This window comes from Nicotiana tabacum, chromosome 22 (assembly GCF_000715075.1).
Source record: "Nicotiana tabacum cultivar K326 chromosome 22, ASM71507v2, whole genome shotgun sequence".
In the NCBI taxonomy this organism is placed as follows: domain Eukaryota; kingdom Viridiplantae; phylum Streptophyta; class Magnoliopsida; order Solanales; family Solanaceae; genus Nicotiana; species Nicotiana tabacum.
In genome coordinates this window covers 146,182,100-146,202,559 of record NC_134101.1, presented here as the reverse complement: position 1 = coordinate 146,202,559, position 20,460 = coordinate 146,182,100, and the positions used below count along the sequence as shown (strand labels likewise).

The following is a 20,460-nucleotide window of genomic DNA, read 5'->3' as shown; positions in this document are numbered from 1 at the left end:
AGACGTACTTTCGCCTTTATTCTTCATAAGATGATGGTTTAAGTCAATTGGAGTCCTTGCACTTCTAAAGTCCAAGTGTTTAAATTTTTCAAGTACCATTTCCGCGTAATGTGATTGAGACAAAGCTAGACCTTGAGGAGTCCTCTGGATTTTAATTCCTAGAATTACATCGGCAACTCCTAAGTCTTTCATATCAAACTTACTAGCAAGCATACGCTTAGTAGCTTGAATGTCGGCAATGTCTTTGCTCATTATTAGCATATCATCAACATATAAGCAAACAATGATTACATGATTTTGAACGTTCTTAATGTAAACACACTTATCACATTCATTAATCTTAAAACCATTTGACAACATTGTTTGGTCAAATTTCGCATGTCATTGTTTGGGTGCTTGTTTTAGTCCATAAAGAGACTTAACAAGTCCACACACCTTCTTTTCTTTTCCCGGAACCACAAACCCTTTAGGTTGGTTCATGTAAATTTCTTCCTCAAGATAACCATTTAAGAATGTTGTTTTTACATCTATTTGATGGATTTGAAGACCATACAAGGCGGCTAACGCTATTAGCATCCGAATAGATGTAATTCTTGTTACCGGCGAGTATGTGTCAAAATAGTCAAGACCTTCTCGTTGTCTAAATCCTTTGACAACAAGTCTTGCCTTGTATTTGTCAATAGTACCATCGTCTTTTATTTTCTTCTTGAAAATCCATTTAGAACCCAACGTTTTGTTACCCGGAGGAAGATCAACCAATTCCCAAGTATGGTTGCTCAATATGGATTCTATTTCACTATTGACAGCTTCTTTTCAATATTGTACTTCTGAGGAAGACATTGCTTCCTTGAAGGTACGAGGCTCATTTTCTAACAGAAAAGTCAGAAAATCTGGACCGAATGAAGTAGATATCCTTTGACGTTTACTTCTTCTTGGATTTTCTTCATTAGGCATACCATCTGTTATTTCCTCCCGAGGTCGTTTTGACTTTTGGCAGGTCACTTCACTTTCCTTTTTATACGGATAAATAGTTTCAAAGAATTCAGCATTATCTGATTCTATTATCGTATTAATGTGAATCTCAGGATTTTCTGATTTATGAACCAGAAAACGATATGCCTTGCTATTGGTTACATATCCAATAAACACACAATCAACCGTTTTTGGACCTATCTTAACCCTTTTAGGTTTAGGAACTTGTACCTTAGCTAAACACCCCCACACTTTGAAGTATTTCAAGCTAGGCTTCCTTCCTTTCCACTTTTCATAAGGAATGGACTGTGTTTTACTATGAGGTACACGGTTGATTATTCGGTTAGCTGTAAGTATAGCTTCCCCCAACAAGTTCTCTGGTAAGCCAGAACTTATTAGCAATGCATTCATCATCTCCTTCAATGTTCGATTCTTCCTCTCCGCAATTCCATTAGATTGTGGAGAGTAAGGGGCAGTTGTTTGGTGAATAATGTCATTTTTCAAACAAATTTCTTCAAAAGGAGATTCATATTCGCCACCCCTATCACTTCTTATCATTTTGATCTTTTTGTTTAGTTGTGTTTCAACTTCATTCTTGTATTGCTTGAAAGCATCAATTGCCTCATATTTACTATTAAGTAAATAAACATAGCAGTATCTCGTGTTATCGTCAATAAAAGTAATAAAATACTTTTTCCCACCGCGAGATGGTGTTGACTTCATGTCGCAAATATCTGTGTGAATTAAGTCTAAAGGACTTGAATTCCTTTCAACGGACTTATAAGGATGCTTAGCATACTTTGATTCCACACATATTTGACATTTGGAATTAATGCAATCAAATTTTGGCAATACTTCTAGATTTATCATCTTCCGCAATGTTTTGAAGTTTACGTGACCTAAACGCGAATGCCATAAAGTGTTTGACTCAAGTAAGTAAGAAGAAACATTCACTTTATTGATAGGAACTGCTATTACATTTAGCTTAAAAAGGCCCTCATTTAGGTAACCTTTTCCTACATATACATCGTTCTTACTAAGTACAACACTATTAGAAACAAAAATACATTTGAATCCATTCTTGACAAGAAGTGAGGTAGACACAAGATTCTTGCGAATTCTGGAACATGGAGGAATTAATTTAGAGTCACTATTTTTTCCGACGTCATCTTCAACGCAATCTTGCCAACTCCTTCAATTTTGGCCGTAGATGAATTTCCCATGAAGATTGTCTCGTTGGGTCCTGCGGGGGCATAAGAAGAAAATAACTCCTTGTTAGCACAAATATGGCGGGTGGCTCCAGAATCTATCCACCATTCTTTTGGATTTCCTACCAAATTGCATTCAGACAACATGGAACATAAGTCCTCCATTTCATCTTCAACCATGTTAGCTTGATTCTTTTTCTTCTTATCATTCTTGGGCGCACGACAATCCACGGCCTTATGCCCAGATCTTCCACAGTTGTGGCAATTACCCTTGAACTTTTTCTTGCTAGGGTAATTCTTTGGTCCGGAAGCCTTCTTCCTCTTCTTATTTTGTGGCGCCTCCTCAACAACGTTTTCCCTCATTATTGTCGAGTTTCCACGTGACTTCTTTTCAGCATTTTTGTTGTCTTCTTCTATCCTCAAACGAACAATCAAGTCTTCTAGTGTCATCTCCTTCCGCTTGTGTTTAAGATAGTTCTTAAAATCCTTCCACAACGGAGGTAACTTTTCAATGAAAGCAGCAACTTGAAAGGCCTCATTTATGACCATACCTTCAATAATAATCTCATAATTAGTAATAAGATAAATCTTATTAATAAAATTATTGACTCGGGTCATACCTTCAGCAAGGAGGTCATGCACAATGACTTGTAATTTTTGGACTTGGGTTATGACTGACCTAGTGTCAATCATCTTGAAATCCAAAAACCTTGCAGCCACGAACTTCTTAAGTCCGGCATCCTCAGTCTTGTATTTTTTCTCAAGTGCATTCCATAACGCTTTTGAAGTTTCCATGACACTATAGACATTGTACAAGCCATCTTCCAAACAACTCAATATGTAATTTTTGCACAAGAAATCAGAATGTTTCCATGCTTCAGTTACAACAAGTCGTTCATCATCCGGAGTATTCTCAGCCATGACCGGAGGATCCTCCTTGATGAAACGTTGCAAACTCAACGTAGTAAGATAGAAGAGCATCTTCATTTGCCAGCGTTTGAAGTCAATACCGGAAAATTTTCCGGGTTTTTCTGCCGGTGCCATAGCATGAGCAGGAGTAGAATGGCTTGACGAGGCAGCAGCACTCGTAACAGTAGCACCCGTTCCCGCAACACTTCCATTAGTTTGGTTTTCATTCGTCATATTTCTGTAAAGTTGAAAACAATACAGAACTTGTTAAATCAGTGAAGTTTTGATATCTTCAAACTGAATATCAAACCAAACATAGAACACGTAACAATGGTGAAGTTTTTATATACTTCAAATCCGTACGTTTATTATTCCGGCAAAGTTTTTATGTACTTTAAACTGGACAGAAACAATTATAGGAGTAGAAAGCAACAAGGCTTTAGTCTCCAACAAAGTATATAGAAAACAGTTTAATAATCAACACAGAAACGTTAGTAAAATAAAATTCCTTAAGCTTGTGAGCGTAACTGTGTTAAAACAAAAATCAGAAAACTGTTAGAAGAATAAAGAAATGTATAAAATAGTAAAGAATCAGAAATATTCCGAGTCCACAATTTTTCTTGTGCGTCCTTAAGGAATTTTAACCCCCTCACACGTTGCCAAGGTAATGGATTAAATCCTCCCAGGATAAAACGGAATAAACCTTCCTGCAACAGTGGCAATACAAACTGCAGGATACCAACGAACTCAAAGAACGGAGCAAAATCACACTTACGAATTTGAGAGAGAGAGACTGCGAATTAGGATGCAGTATATTCAGAAAGAAAGAAGTTCTGGAGTGTTTTTCGTGTTCAGAAGATGCAGCCTTGCCTCAGAATTTATAGGCAAATATCAGAAGAGGTGTCTGGAAAGGTGTCTTTTCAGAAAATACGCGGTCTGCCGCGGTTCTACCGCGATCGCGACAGAACCGCGGACAGAGAGGCTCTCTGAATCTGACTGCCGCGATTCTACCGCGGTCGCGACAGAACCGCGGCCAGCGAGGCCCTCTGAACTTTCAGCAGGGTTCTGGCGTAGTTTCAGCAGTGATTTGGCATTTAATTAATTATTAAATAATTAAATAAATTTTGTCCAAAAAATAATCTTATCGATCGTTTGACAAATCTGAAGCCGAAGCCGAGCGACAACGACGGCGCGAGGGTTCATTCTCTTCAACTCCTTTTAAGAGCTTTAAGAAGTGAATCTATATATAAGCACACAAATGTGATTGTCCCTCACCAATGAGGGACAAAGTGCAAGACAAAAGTTCACTTCTTCAAATTTTCATTTTCCCTCCATTTTATTTCCCTCCATTTTATTTCCCTTCATTTCCAATTCACACTTCTTCTACTTTAAAGCCCAATGGCTTAAAGTCCAAAATAAACTCAGCACGAGACAAAGTGTCTGTATAGTATTAGAGTGATATAAAAAACTTATGACATACTGCTTTTTCTGTTTATAAAGAATGTAATGTAAAAAAACTCTTTAACTTAAATTTTCGACTATACCCGTAATGACACCCCTATAACAATAGAAACGTTATGATATCTGACATTACAAGTTCTAAGATACTTTAGGTATGTGCCAAAAGTCTTTAGATTTCATGTGCAATCAAACACAATTATAAATTAAAATAAAACAGTGGGATATAAGATCTTAATTCATTGGGTAAGGTAATGCAATAACTGATAAGGTCGAGGGCCCAAACGATTAAGAATGGCATTTGGTGTACCAGCTAACGCAAGCATAAACGCAACAAGAAGACTCAGAACTCAGAATAGTAGCTTCGTCTCCAATTCCAGTCCTTGGGTAACTATAAAGATAGTAAAATCTTAAATTCTGAACGCCCCCCTTAATCGTTTAGTATTAGGGAAACAATACTCCCTTCTCCTTCTGAATGAGAAATGGAACCCTCTTTGACCTAAAATAAAGCAACAAAATGAATTAATTGTTGCCGGTGCTTGCAAACTATTATTATTGTCTCTAGACGATTGTGGTTGTTAAAAAAATCTTCTTTTTTTCAGATATAAACGGATCTGTCACATATCTCAATTAGCAAAAACAAAAAGACCCTGCATTCAACTGGAATCCATCTTTAGTCTGCTTTTACACAAACGTACCAAACATTAGTTTGATTAAAATGTAATGGAAGCACAATTTCCAGTATTTATGAACTAGCTGGTACCTCTTGAATCTGCAAGCAACTGATTTGTCAATTCATTCTTATTAATTGTACACTAACAAATCTGTATCAAAGCAATTTTTCGGCAAAATATGACATTCTGACCCAATACAAGAACCTTCAACAGATCAGGTACGATTTAAGAATGGATTACCATAAACAAAAATCAACACCTGTAACCATACTAACAGGCAGGAGACAATCTTTAAACTTCAGTGCAGTCAGTAATTTACTGCATATGACCTGGGATGCCTCTCCCCATCCACTGTTTTGTATTATTAAGAACACAACAACAAAAAATCTATTCAGCAGAGCAAGCATCTAAATCCCGGCAAGGAGGAGCCTTAGGTTCACCTAATAATGTAGTGTTTCCTCCTTCCGGTCCACAATTGATACGACCTGGGTTTTGAGTGCCACGCTGAAACATGAAAAGCAAGCCGATCAACAATGCAGTAATATCTATGCACAATAAAATTAGTATATGTAACAGTCATCTTACCTGTGGTTTTTCACCTTTCCTGAATGCCTCGACAATCTCTACAGCTCTCTTTGGAGTCAAATCCTCCTGCAGAAAGGAAGGAGAGACCAATTGAGCTAGAAATACTTATCAGTACAAGACTAAACAACCGATAAAAACAGGATTAAAGTAATAACTCACATAATAATTGTATTTATATCCTTCAGATCCATTGGAATAGTCGGCCACCGTCATCATTGGAGCATTTACACAGCACCCCTACCACAAAAATGAGGTACAATATCGAAATGGTTATATGTCAAATAAGTAATGACTCGAATTGTGTTCAACATTATGGAACAAATATAATCATCTAATCACTGGTTCCTTGCTGAAGAGCCTCCAATGCATGGAAAAGTTAGAAGGATGTCACATTAGTTTAAACAACACTAATAGTCTTCCCACTCTTTCAACTAGATTAAAAAAATCACAACCACCCCCACCAAAACAAAATCTCCCTTTAGTTTTATCAAGTCGTCCTTCATAGTAATGTCCCTTATACTATCATTAAATTAAGCTTACATTGGGAATATAAAAGTAGTGTGCCAATTTACCTGTCAATCCAACTATCTTTTCCCCCACTATTCGCAAAATAGTAGAAAGTAAAAAAGTTCATCTCTAAAGACCAAGGACCTGATCAAGGGTGGGATTATCAGAAAGCAACATGGGATAAGTTTGCTTTTTACACGTCTAATGCAAGGACCTCTCAATAGTAATAGCTAAGCCCTAACCATTAAATCCTCATAGTCATATGGAGAGCAAATCTCCACAGGATCTGAACAGCAATTTTAATCAACTCATGTGACAGTTTGATTTTTTTGGCACTTCTCATGTCTTCTTTACCTCTATTTTAAAATTGTCTTCTGATGGAAAAGCATAACTTTTCATTGAACAGTAGGTATCACCTTTTCACTTCCAGAATTGTATCTTATGCCTTTACAAAAATGGTTAGTGGACCTAAGCTAGTCTGAACAAGGTTTTAAGATGAGGGTTTACGCAAAAGCTAGAGGCAAAGACAAAGTCTTTATCTTTCCCGCCATGCTTTTTCTTTGGGGTGTGATATATCTTTATAATTGTCACGACTTCTCCATAGTTCCAAAATTACTAGTAAGTTCCCCCTTTCAGATACCCAATTCATGTCTCAACATGATCCACAGGATAGCCTCAATGCATTGGCCCCAATGACGTTCTGACATGCAACAGCGAGAACTTAATCTAGTCAAATTTTGCCCGTAGGGCTTTGGTAAAGTGGTAAACGTGCAGCTTGTGATATGTGGGTTAGGTGCTCGTCACGGGTTCGAACCCTGTCGTGTACAAGAGCATAGCATTTAAGTTTGCAAGTTGGTTATTTGTCAGCATCGATTTAGGGTTGGGTCCATTATCCACCACAAAATATTTCATGGTTATCAAAACATAGGAGAATACGGTTTGAGAAAAAATGGCTGATTAACAGTAAAGATGAGTTCTCTCACTTTGAGTAGTACTGCAGTAGACTAGTAGTTCCCTGTCTATCACATCTTTCTCTTCACACGTATCTAGAAACCATTCAACCAAGAAAGGCATGAATTCAAGTCTTTAGTGTCTGTAATTTGACCAGGTCTAGACCTTCAAAATGGTTATGAGGAAAAGGTTCCTCAACAAGTTGCTAGTTTTGCAGGGTAAAAAATAATTCATTTAATACCCCACTTACTGATACCTTCTCTCCCTTTACTTTAGTTACAGGAGGAATCATTGTGTATCCGTCCAAATAATTTGCTTGTGTTTGTTCATGTCTCCATGCACACCATTATACACTGAAGTTCCAATCCACAACCACAGACCTCTGTGGGTTATCATATTACCCAACGTAGTTAGAAGGCCAGTTTCTACTTGCATTAATAAATTATGGTTAACTGGTTGTCACACAATATGTTTCTACCTGCTAACCAGACAAGAGCACAATGTACCCTTTTAGACCAAGAATTAATATGCCTAGTGATATAGTAACCGAAGGACCATGAACATGGGATGAACGAATGAAGAAACAAAGCAGGTTTTGGGCACTTTGCAGTTATATCAATCCTTGGTTTAGCACCACAAACATCAGGACGTTACAAGGTCTCACTTCAGTTCAACTTTAACATATCAAAACACTTATGTGACCACTTGAGCTTCGACCAATGAGGTGATGACACACATGTATGCACATAAACTTGAGCACTAGAGGGTAAAACTGATAGAAATTGGCTTCTTACGACGTCTTCTATCTTCGTGTTTTCTAGAAACCACCCAAGCTCTTCTAATATAGCTGTAGCATTCCCAAGAATCTTTTCAAAACTTAGATGGTAATTTGAAGATCCTTTTGTCTTCTTTCTTCATGTTGAGCCCGTGGCATGTGCTAGACTGTTAGATGAACTATATCCTGATTGAATCTAGTTTCTCCATAATTTCTCCATAAGCCGGCGCTCACACAAGCAAATAATGCCTTATCATTGCTGATCTCAATCATGATCGCGGGTTCATCAAGCACAAAACAATTGGGTTTTGAAACTGGCAGTTAGAAAGTCTCCCTGTGGAGAAGGCACAAATACATGGGACAGGTTTGAGCTGCGAGTCCACGAGCGTGTGATTGACCTTTTCAATTCTGCAGATGTTGTCAAGCAGATCGCCTACATCACCATTGAACCTGGTGTTGAGGTTGAGGTCACCATTGCTAATTCTAGATTCTTCACTGTTCTGATTGGGTTGTTGAATTGCTCATTATCTGTTTAAGTACACTAATGGTTTGGAGCTTCTTTCTTGGCCGTCCAATTATGGGCTTAAGGTCTTGAGACCAAGTGTATTAGAGGTTTTTATTCCAATTAAAGTTTTGCTACGAAAGATACTAGTATTTGATATAAGGAAAGAGGATTTTTGCATTCTTATTGGACAATTGACTGCAAGTATTGTCTTTTTCTAGATGAATGATCACTGACTAATGATATTATTGGATTAAAAAACATCAACATTTCTTTCAAAATGCCATAGAAGCAGGCTTGCTCGCGATTAAGAGTGCATATGCATCATAATCTACAAGGCACGTTTATTATAAGAAGTTAAGAACAACTATAACCAAGGCAGCAAGCTGAGAAAATCTCTGCTGTCTTATTATATTTGCCTTACAAGCTACAATAAAGCAAAGTGCCTGTCATACAACATTAAAGATAAGCCGACTTCTACTTTCCTTAATTTGGTTACTACTAGTCACAAGTCACAAGCATGGTCATGTGATTTATTGGATAACAGTTAAGCATAACAAACACCAATCTCAGCATCAGATCTTAGGGTTGGAAAGCAAATAAGCCTAAAATAGTTCACAAAAGCTATCACATAGACATGCTGTCAAGGCCGTAAAAAAAAACAAGGTCAACATCAATAAGATGTATGAAAAATGACTCACCATGCATTCCATTTCACCAACAGAAAATAAGCCATCCTTGGTTACTTCTGCATACACGAAGAAGCAAAGTCCCAGAATAAGAACGCCTCAACAATAGGAATATTAGAAGAATTAACAAATAAAGTTGGAAATATCTCCATATAACACTGACCATTGCGCTTTACTCCCAGGTGCTTCAGTATAGCCTCTTCAATACCTCTTGAACCACGGATCATACAAGGTGTTGTGCCACAAACCAAAAGGTGGTATTTGCCAACCTAAAGGATGAAAAACTGAGTAAGCTATGCTAAGTAAAAATTGGTTTTCTATTTCTGCACTTGCACAAGCCAAAATGTCAAGAAAACTACTCACTTTTGTCCTGTTGAACATCGTGTAGAAGGTTGCTACCTCATATACACGAATTGGGGCGACTTCAATAACCTTAGCCACCTTAAACATTTAGAAGACTAGATTAGATACTTTTGAATGCCAGTTAGACATAGAAGGAAAATTTATTGAACAAATAACCCCTGATTAAGTAAATGCAATTTTACATCGTGCTAATTTTAAGACTAATACAAGGAAAATGAAGGTTGAGTAATATGACTATCAAGTTAATACACATGACAAACAACACAAATATTGCTGTGGCAAGAACTAAAGCTGAATTCTTTCTAGCAATCAAATGCTGATTAATTGTATATAAGTGCACTAAGGAATTTCAATATTTTATAGTGGCAACCCTTAAAAATTCCAATCCTTGGGCCTCAGGCCACAAACTTTATAATAAGGCAAAAAGTGCACGAATCAATCTAAACATTGTCAACATACTGCATTCATCGCCGAAACAGGAAGCCACCCTCCATTTTGCTGCTGTGCAAGATCCAGCAAAGGAATCACTGCAGATTGCTTATAGTTGGATGGATAGAAAGACAATATCTCCTTCACCTGTGGATTGCATGGGAGGACTAAGTGGGATTCAAGATAGAGAATAAGCAATTTAAGGAAGAACTACCAATTATAAAGATGCGTAAGAGTCAATTTAAGTACACTACTACGAAAATCCTCTGAAATTGAAGCTAATCATGATTCAAAGGCCATTTCAAAAATCTCCATTCTAGTTACCCTATGTACTAACAAACAAACTGCTCTATGATGCATGAAGTTTCGCATGATACTTTTTTTTTCGTTTGGTAAATTCTACAAGTGAATTATGACACCTGCTGAAGAATGCAAGATGTTGATATTTCTGTCTTTTGCAATTTTGGTGTCAATGCATCAGGGAATGCAATATGTCTCAAACAACATCAATCACCTACTTTCATGCTATTTTCCTTTTATTTGTGATTGCCTCTTTTCATATTTTTTTCTTCGAGTTTTGTTTTGGCTGGGTATGGAGAACCAGCTTTGGCCATTTAGGTTCTTTTAAAAAAAACATTTTTCTTTCATTCATTTCCAAATAAGAAACTAAGTTTCAAACGCTCAATTAGACAATCTTCTCATGTGGATGCAACTTGAATTTATGTCGTAAGGTGGATCATTTCAAAGCTCTGTTATTCATTTCCAGGGAACAACAGCTCTCAATTTTCACATACATACTGTAAGAAAAAGGGAACACGACTAGCAAAGAATCGAACTTTTGATGTATTAGGGAATGGAGCAACGAGAATTTAAATAATGTTATAAGTCATATAGAAAAGAAGTACTAGATTTTGGTAACTCTGGAGGATAATAAGCAATGCTAACCTTTTCCTTGTTTGTATCGTTAAACTCCCAAGGAAGGTCTGGATTGTTGTCCGGCGAATCAATGTGCTGCGTACAATCGAAAATAGAAACAAGCAAAAACATAAACACGCAATCGAATGCTCAAATTTTGAATCTGAACTCAGAACTCCGAAATACAAATCTGATAAGAACTCACATAGTTGAGTGCAGTCGAAAAAGAACGCGATGCCTGAAAAATCACAGAAAAATAAGAAGAGACTTTGACTAAAAGGAAAGAAGAGCTAATCCGAATAACAAAAAGAAGAATTTCTAAGTGAATACGAAAATATGATGTAATAGGGGATTATACCTGAGGAGTTCGACGGAAGGCCGTGCGGATCTCGTTCAGGCGTTGTGCAGCGAGGCGACCGAACATTTTTGGTCTCCGGCGATTATCCGAGCAGACGGAGGTCGGAGAAAATGGAGATTTTGGGGCAGCGAGGAAAATGGAGAAATCCGAAGTCTCACTATGAAGGTTTTGCGTGCCTCACACACGTCCCTTGTTCGCGTGTTCTCATCAAGGCCGTAAACCGGTAGGCCCATGTGAATTGGACAAGAGTTGGATGTTGGTTCTCGTTTTGTTGGGCCATCAGATATGTTTGGGCTTATTGTTCCAATGAATAGTGAGTTGAGTAGCTAACTTGATAGGAAATGGACACACATACAGTATAGTCGAAATGAGACCAGGTAACTACTTTTAAGCATGCTGTTTAAAATAGGGATTTTTATGTACCTACACTATTAAAAATTTTATTACCCTTCCTAATCAAGTTGCAATTTAATTATCTCCTATATACAAATTTAGCAACTATATATACTTTAGAAATTAAATAAGCATCCCTTTTATATTAGGAATCAATTATATATCATCCTTATTCTCTCTCCCTCATGTGCTCTCTCTCTTTCTCTCATGCTCTCACTCTCTCTCTCTCTATATATATATATATGTATCTCTCTATTGTTATTGCAAACAATTGAAAATTTTCTCTACGTCTCTCTCTATCTCTCAATCCTTAATTCCTGTAATGTAAAGCAAAGGAAAAGAGAGCAGCAATTTTACCATTGACAACCATTAAAAAGTTTTGAAATTTTGAATTCGAATTTGGATTTTCAAAAACTATTATTTATTTGGATTTGTGTTGTTGCAAATAATTGGGATTATTGTTTGGAGTTTATATCTCAATTTTGAGGGTGTTTTGGTGAAAACTAGACTTGATTTTGGCTGAATTTCAGATTGAAACTTGAAGAAGAAGAAGAAGAAGAAGAAGAAGAAGAAGAAGAAGAAGAAGAAGAAGAAGAAGAAGAAGAAGAAGAAGAAGAAGAAGAAGAAGAAGACATGTCATATATTATACTACAGAAATTGTAGTAAAGTTGTAGTAAAATTGTAGAAAAATTATATTTATTGTTTATATATATATTGTATGAAAGTTGAAGAATATTGTACAAAAATTGTATTTAAGTTATATGATATTGTAGTTATATATAACTGAGTACAAATAATGTATGAAAATTATAGATAAGTTGTATAAAATTTATTTTTACTATGTATAAATCAGATACAAAATAAACAAAAGATATATTATATAAATTTTGTATAAAATTGTATTTACGTGGTATGATATGGTAGTTATATGTAACTGGGTAGAAATAATGTATGAAAGTTGTAGATAAGTTGTATAATATACATAATAGTTGTATGAAATTTGGTTTTACTGTGTATAAATCAAATACAAAATATACAAAAGACATATTATATAAAAATTATATTTAAGTGGTATGATATTGTAGTTATTTATAACTCGGTAGAAGGCGAAGAGAACCATCACAGGGAGGGAGAGGAGAAGAAGAAAAAGAAAAAGGATAAGAAGGACAACAAGGAAAAGAAGCATGATGGGCATGACAGCAGCAACAGTGACAGCGATAGGATTAGATCTAATCCTCTCTATCACTAAATAAAGTTCCTTCCTAATTAGCCTTTCTCCAATGTATTTCCTACTGCTTTCTGATATAGATCATCTATCTTCCTTACCACTTAGCAGTTGCTTTTATGTTTTAAATTCGATAGAATTTAGTTAATGTTTGAATCACTTGCTGTATACCTTCTTCGATTTTTCTTTTACTTTTTACTCATTTTTTCAATTAAGAAAGTCACGACCAAGGTGTTTTCGTCGGCAAGAGGAGGGCATATGGATTACTAGACAAATTTATTCATGGATCCAAAGGGTTCAAAGCAGTCGCAGGAGAAATCTCATACCAATATTCTGGAGAGAAGAAAGAGAAGAGGAGAAAAAAAAGAAAAAAGGGTTTAACTAAATCCCTTTATTGAAGACACTAATAAGCTTTGAATTTAAATTTGGATTTTCAAAAACTATTATTTGTTTGGGCTGGGTGTTGTTGCAAATAATTGTGAATATTGTTTAGAGTTTATATCTCAATTTTGAGGGTATTTTGGTGAAAACTAGACTTGATTTTGGCTGAATTTCAGATTGAAACTCGAAGAAGAAGAAGAAGAAGAAGAAGATATGACATACATTATACTACAAAAATTGTAGTAAAGTTGTAGTAAAATTGTAAAAAAATTACATAGAAGAAGAAGAAGAAGAAGAAGAAGAAGAAGACGACATGACATATATATATTGTATGAAAGTTGAACAATATTGTATAAAAATTATATTTAAGTTGTATGATATTGTAGTTGTATATAACTGAGTAGAAATAATGTATGAAAATTTTAGATAAGTTGTATTCTGTTGTTTATATATATTTTTTTATTTAAATATTGTACGAAAGTTGAAAAATATTTGAATAAAAATTGTATTTAAGTGGTATGATATTGTAGTTATATATAACTAGGTAGAAATAATGTATGAAAGTTGTAGATAAGTTGTATAATATATATAATTAGTTGTATGAAATTTGGTTTTACTATGTATAAATCAGATACAAAATATACAAAAGACATATTATATAAAAATTGTATAAAAATTATATTTAAGTGGTATGATATTGTAGTTATGTATAACTCGGTAGAAGGTGAAGAGAACCATCACAGGGAGGGAGAGGAGAAGAAGAAGAAAAAGGACAAGAAGGACAAAAAGGAAAAGAAGCACGATGGGCATGACAATAGCAACAGTGACAACGATAGGATTAGATCTAATCCTCTCTATCACTAAATAAAGTTCCTTCCTAATTAGCCTTTCTCCAATGTATTTCCTACTGCTTTCTGATATAGATAATCTATCTTCCTTACTACTTAGCAGTTGCTTGTATGTTTTAAATTCGGTGGAATTTAGTTAATGTTTGAATCGCTTGCTATATACCTTCTTCGATTTTTCTTTTACGTTTTACTCGTTTTTGCAATTAAGAAAGTCACGACCAAGGTGTTTCCGTCGGCAAGAGGAAGGCATATGTATTACTAGACAAATCTGTTCATGGATCCAAAGGGTTCAAAGCAGCCGCAGGAGAGATCCCGTACCAATATTCTGGAGAGGAGAAAGAGAAGAGGAGAAAAAAAAGAAAAAAAGGTTTAACTAAATCCCTTTATTGAAGGCACTAATAATGAATTGAGAGTCTTTTAAGGTGGAATGTATATATTTTGTAAACAAAACTTGTGTAGGTGGGGTAAATACCAAAACATGGACATTTTTCATAATAAGGTTTTAAATAGTATATAAGAATGAAAAAATTCCTTTAAAATATATTCACAATTTACAATGTATTTAAAGATTAGCAAATTTCGTTCAAATTTCAGGACATGACGTCCTAGAGTTTAAACCTCAAAATTCTTCAGGACATCATGTCCTAAAGTTCGAAAATTATGTCCAAAAATTCAAAAATTATGTCCTGAATTTTAAATTAGTAGTTCAGAAAATTCAGGATACTTAGTCTTGAATTTTAAATTAACAACTCAAAAATTCATGACACTAAGTCCTAGATTTCTAAATTCAGGATACTTAGTCCTGAAGTTTAGCTGAATTACTAATCTTTAAATACATTGTAAATTGTGAATATATTTTAAATAGCGGGCTTAAAAGCGGCTATTGTTGCACTTCACAAGGAGAATTAATTTAGATAGCCGCTCACCCAACCGAGAGTGTGTGTGTGTATATCATATCATACTATATTATAAGCATGAAGACTTTTAGATAAACTTATTTTACTAAAGTATCCTTCAAAAACAAAATGACCAAAACATCCTACTAACTCAAAAGTTAGTTTACTGAAATTATTCTTGTAAAAACTAACCATATTGTCCATAGAAAAAAAGAAACGGATTCTTAGCTATTATAATATAAATTTTCTTAATTATTAGTCACTGTTGTTTTCACATTTCAGTTTTGTTTTTTTCATCTTCCATGCTAATAGTACTGCAGGCTATAAATTTTTGTAATAATCATGCAGGGTCACATTTCAGTTTTATTTCTTTCATCTTCCAACGTGGGAGCTAACCTTTCTAACCTTTTTATGAACTTTGGAAGTTTTCACCCGCCTTTCATTTTTATGTTGCAGTAAGTGTCTTTAGCAGCCTCCACGAAAAAGCTCCAGCCAGTAGTATGCTTTGAAAACTAACGGATTTTTCACAATGCATAAGTTTGGAGAAGAAACATCTAGAAGCTTACCGTAGATTGGAAAAGACAAGAGCAGAGAAGAAAATGTCTTTATTGCTGAAAGAATGAAAGTCTATTCTGTACAAAAATAATAGGAAATACTCTATTTATATCATTTACAAATGAACCGGGTCGGATCACCTTTGGGATTTTGCTCTTCATTCTCTTTATGGACTTCAACATACCCCCCCCTCAAGTTGGAAGGGGAATCCATTCCAAGCTTGGAGATAAATTCATGTTGATGAACACCAAACAAAGATTTAGTAAAAATGTCAGCAACTTGTAGGGAGGTAGAGATAGAGTGTAAAGCGATAACCCCTGACTTCAAAGCATCCCTCACAAAATGACAGTCCACTTCAATATGTTTCGTCCGTTCATGAAAAACAGGATTCTTTGCAATATGGATCGCAGACTGGCTATGACAATAAATATCAACAAGAGTAAGATTAGCAACACCAAGGTCAGCCAACAATCTGAGAACCCAAGTCACCTCAGCAACTAGCAGCCGCAAGGCCCTATACTCAATCTCAGTAGAGGATAGGACAATGGTGGGTTGCTTCTTAGATTTCCAGGCAATAGGAGAACCACCAAGGAAGAGTATTAGACCACTAACAGACCTTCGAGAATCAGCACAACTGGCCCAGTCAGAATCACAAAACCCATGAAGAGCAAGATCAGAAGAATTGGATAACAACAAACCTAGAGTGGGTGTCCCAGCTAAGTACCTAAGCACATGATAGGCTGCATCCAAATGGGGTATCCTTGGGGCAGACATAAATTGGCTCAAGTGTTGGACAGTAAAAGAAATGTCTGGCCTTGTATGTTGGAGAAAATTCAATTTTCCCACCAATCTTCTAAATCCAGAAGGATCAGACAGTAGATGTCCAACATCAGCTGAGAGCTTAGAGTGAGGATCAAGGAGAGAGGCCACAGGAGAAACAGCTGAACATTGATATTCTGAAAGAAGAGCCACAAGGAACTTATGCTGGTTAATCAGAAACACATTAGATTGTTTCAAAACTTCCAAACCAAGGAAATAGTGTATCTCACCAAGATCCTTGATTTTAAACTGATTATCTAGAAAACTCTTCAAAGCAGTAATCTCTAACAAATCATCACCTGTGACAAGGATATCATCTACATAGACTGCCACGACAGTTAAACAGTTAGCATGCAGTTTTATAAACAATAAGTAATCATTCATACTTGGTTGAAAACCTTTAGATTGAAGGGCAGATGATAACTTGGCATACCATTGCCTGGAAGCTTGTCTAAGATCATAGAGGGACTTATTAAGCTTGCAGGAAAGAACATGCCCAAAAGAAGAGGATTGAACACACAAACCAGGTGGAATTTTCATGTATACCTCTTCGTCAAGGTCTCTATGCAAAAATGCATTGTTGACATCTCACTGAAACACTGTCCAATTTCTCTTACCAGCTATAGTCAACAAACATCTAATTGTGGTCAATTTAACTACAGGGAAGAAAGTCTCAGTAAAGTCAACCCCTTCTTGTTGACTATCACCTCTAATGCTAACCTGGCCTTATATCTTTCAACAGACCCATCTGCTTTTTGTTTAATTTTGTAAACCCATTTACAAGGAATTGCTTTCTTTCCGGAAGGAAGTGGTACAATTGTCCAAGTGTTATTAGCATCCAAGGCCTGAAACTCCTTTAACATAGCTTCCTGCCATGCAGGATGTGAAACCGCTTGATGAAAAAATTAAGGTTCCACCAAGCTTGTGTCAGGAGTAGGAGAGCAATTCTTAGAACTAGTAACTGAGGTGCAAACATAATCATTTAGGTGTACATGAGTTTTAAATGGTCGTTCAGATCTTCTGAGAGGAGGATCAGAATTAAAGGGCGGAAGTGTAGAGCTAGATGAGGGAGCAGATGGCAAATGAGGAGAGGCATGAAGAATTGTTGAGGTGGAATGAAATTCATGTGTAGCATCAGTATAAGGAGATATAGGAGGAAATAGATGAGTAGTAGAGGAATCTGAATAAGAAAATAGGTTCTCATGAAACACCACATCCCTAGAATGAAAAATGGCTGAGTTAGACAAATTTAACAACTTATAGGCTTTTTTCCTGGAGCATATCCAATAAAAATAGAAGGAATTATCCTATATTTGAATTTGTCTCGATATGGTTTAGGCATAGAAACAAAGCACAAGCATCCAAAGGCTCTTAAATGTTCAAAAGAAGGAGAGGAACCATGCAGCAATTCAAAAGGTGATTTGTGATGAAGTAAAGGGGAAGGGAATCTATTTATGAGATAAGTAGCAGTTAATATACATTCTCCCTAGTATTTGAGTGGAAGTTTGGATTGGAAAAGGAGTGCTCTAGCAGTTTCAAGAAGATGCTTATGTTTTTTTTTCACTACACTATTTTGTTAAGGTGTATGTGAGTAAGAAGTCTGATGAAGAATTCCTTGGGCAGAGAAGAATGAAATAGCCTCAGAACTGCCCATAATTCAAATGCATTATCTGATCTCACTACTTTAACATGAGAACTGAATTGAGTTTGAATCATAAATATAAACGATTTTAGAATGGTAAAGGCATTGGCTTTAGAAGATAGGAGATGAGTCCATGTTGCCCTAGTAAGGTCATCTACAATAGTTAAGAAATATTTGAATCCATTATATGTTTGAGTGTGATAGGGTCCCCGTAGATCCACATGGATTAACTGAAAAGAAGTAGTAGTTTGAATAGAACTTTCAGAGAAAAGGAGTCTTTGTTGCCTGGCCATAGGGCATATTGGACACAGAAAAGACTACTTATGGGGTAACTTGTTGGAAAGAAAGGGTATGTTTTTCATTTTGGCAAAAGAGGCATGTACTAACCTTAGGTACCATATGTGATAAATAGATAAAGCAGAGGTAGACAGAATATCAGAACCAGTTATACTATTTCCAGAAAGCACACACAGGAACACAATGATGAAAATTGCTCTTATTCATTTTATTAATGTTGGCAGTCATGGTATTTACAAGAAAAGAAGTGGAAGAATTGGAATTACTAAGGGCAGCTTGTTGAAGAATGTATAGCCCCTTCTGAAGCTTACCAAGAACCAGTGGCTTCTTCAGAAAAGGGCCCTGCAATAGAGCACAAGCATAATGAGTAAAGAAAGCATTGCACTTAAGTTATACCAACAACTGATGCAAAGAAATGAGATTGTAGTGAAAAGAGGGAACAAGTAAAACATCAGGGAGAAACATTGCGTTGGTAAGGAAAAGAGTACCAGTACAGGTCACTTTAGCCTTATAGCCATTAGGAAGTGTAACAAGATAGGGTAAGGGAAGGGGTTTAATATCAGTGAGTAGTGTTGCATGAGGAGTCATATGATTAGTTGCACCTGAGTCTATAATTCAAAAACTGTCCTCTACCCTAGACAGATTGCAAGTGTGAAAACCACAATTACCAAAAGTAGTATTAGCTATCAAACCTGCAAAGTTGGCTGAAGCAGATGTGCTCTCCTGAGTAGTGGATGAAAGCTTGGATTGTTAAAGTAGAGTTATCAACTGATCATATTTTTCCTTTGTCAAAATATTCCCTCCAATGTCAAGTGGAATTGCTTTAGATCCTTCAGAATCAGAATTATCAGGTTGCCCCATGTTGGATGGTTCTGACACATGAGCATAAGCTGCAGACCTCTTGAATTTAGCTCCAAAACCAGAAGGATACCTATGTAGTTTGTAGCATTTATCAATGAGATGTCCTGGCTTCTTACAGTATCTATACATCAAATTAGAGTTGCCCCTCTTTGCGGAGTCAAAATTTACCCTTGAATTAAAAGGCTTCTGAGTGGTAGCTTCTGAATTGTAAGCAAAATTGAAGGGCTTCTGAACTCCAGTAGCAAAAGAAGCAGAATTTAAAATAAAGGTTGGATTGGAGGACTGACTCTTAACTTGACTCTCATCTTCTATCAACATTGCATATACACTGTCAATATCAGGCAAAGGCTTCATAAGCAAGATATTTCTCCTAACTCCAGTGTAAGGCTCATTTAATCCCATTAAGAACCGGTGAACCTTTTGTTCTTCTTCTTTTTCTATCTTCTGAAATGCTTCCTTACATCCACACGTGCAATTTGGATATGAGATAGAGTACGCTAATTCATCCCAAAGTTTCTTAATACAGTTAAAATAAGATGCAATGCTGGAGGATCCCTGGGAGATGGATGCAAGATCCTTTCTAATTTGAAACAGCTTAGTACCATTTGCCTTGCCATAACGCTGCTCAATCTCTTGCCACAATTTTTGTGCGGATTCAGTATACATCACGTTCTCTCTAATTTATGTATCCAAGCTATTTAGTATCCACGTAGTGACCATATCGTTACAACGAATCCATGGTTCGAACAAAACAGAATTTGTTCTAGGCTTAGGGATAGTTCCATTTATAATTCCTAACTTGTTCTTACATGACAAACCAATCAGCATGCTTCGTCTCCATCCTTTATACCCCGTCCCATTAAAGCATTTTGTAATCAAAACTGTACCAGGGGAATCAGAGTGATACAGGTATAAAGGATGTGATGGCTCAACAATACTAGATGAAGCAGTAGTGGTAACATTTGAAGCATCAACATTAGGGGCCATAACAAAGTTACTTCGAGAAAATTAGGGTTCCGAAATTCACCAAACTAGAACTCAGTGAAAACACAATTATAATCGGAAAAAAATTACCAAATTTTCAGTGAAATTAAAAGGCAACAACCTTCAATTGGAAGATAAAAGGAAAATCTCCACCTCTAAGCTTCACCGGAAAGACATATTGAATCACCACAACATCGTCATCGGAAAAACTGAAAACTTCAGAGAACAAATAGCGCTAACATCGATCCGCCGGAAATCCTGCGA

At 36.1% G+C, this 20,460-nt stretch overlaps 2 protein-coding genes across 2 annotated transcripts; both read right to left on the bottom strand.

Moving 5' to 3' along the window:
- Window positions 1-5,320: 5,320 nt before the first annotated feature.
- LOC107819175 (NADH dehydrogenase [ubiquinone] flavoprotein 2, mitochondrial) lies at window positions 5,321-11,510 on the bottom strand. The gene is made up of 10 exons (XM_016645262.2): window positions 11,296-11,510; window positions 11,143-11,175; window positions 10,968-11,033; window positions 10,053-10,169; window positions 9,594-9,671; window positions 9,394-9,499; window positions 9,243-9,289; window positions 5,966-6,043; window positions 5,807-5,872; window positions 5,321-5,725 (listed from the first exon to the last, which is right to left on the bottom strand). Exons 1-10 carry the CDS (start codon window positions 11,359-11,361, stop codon window positions 5,609-5,611), a joined length of 774 nt encoding a protein of 257 aa, XP_016500748.1. The 5' UTR covers window positions 11,362-11,510; the 3' UTR covers window positions 5,321-5,608.
- A 7,591-nt stretch (window positions 11,511-19,101) lies between these two features.
- LOC142176098 (uncharacterized) lies at window positions 19,102-19,878 on the bottom strand. The gene has a single exon (XM_075243166.1). It carries the CDS (start codon window positions 19,876-19,878, stop codon window positions 19,102-19,104), a length of 777 nt encoding a protein of 258 aa, XP_075099267.1.
- Between the last annotated feature and the right edge of the window lie 582 nt (window positions 19,879-20,460).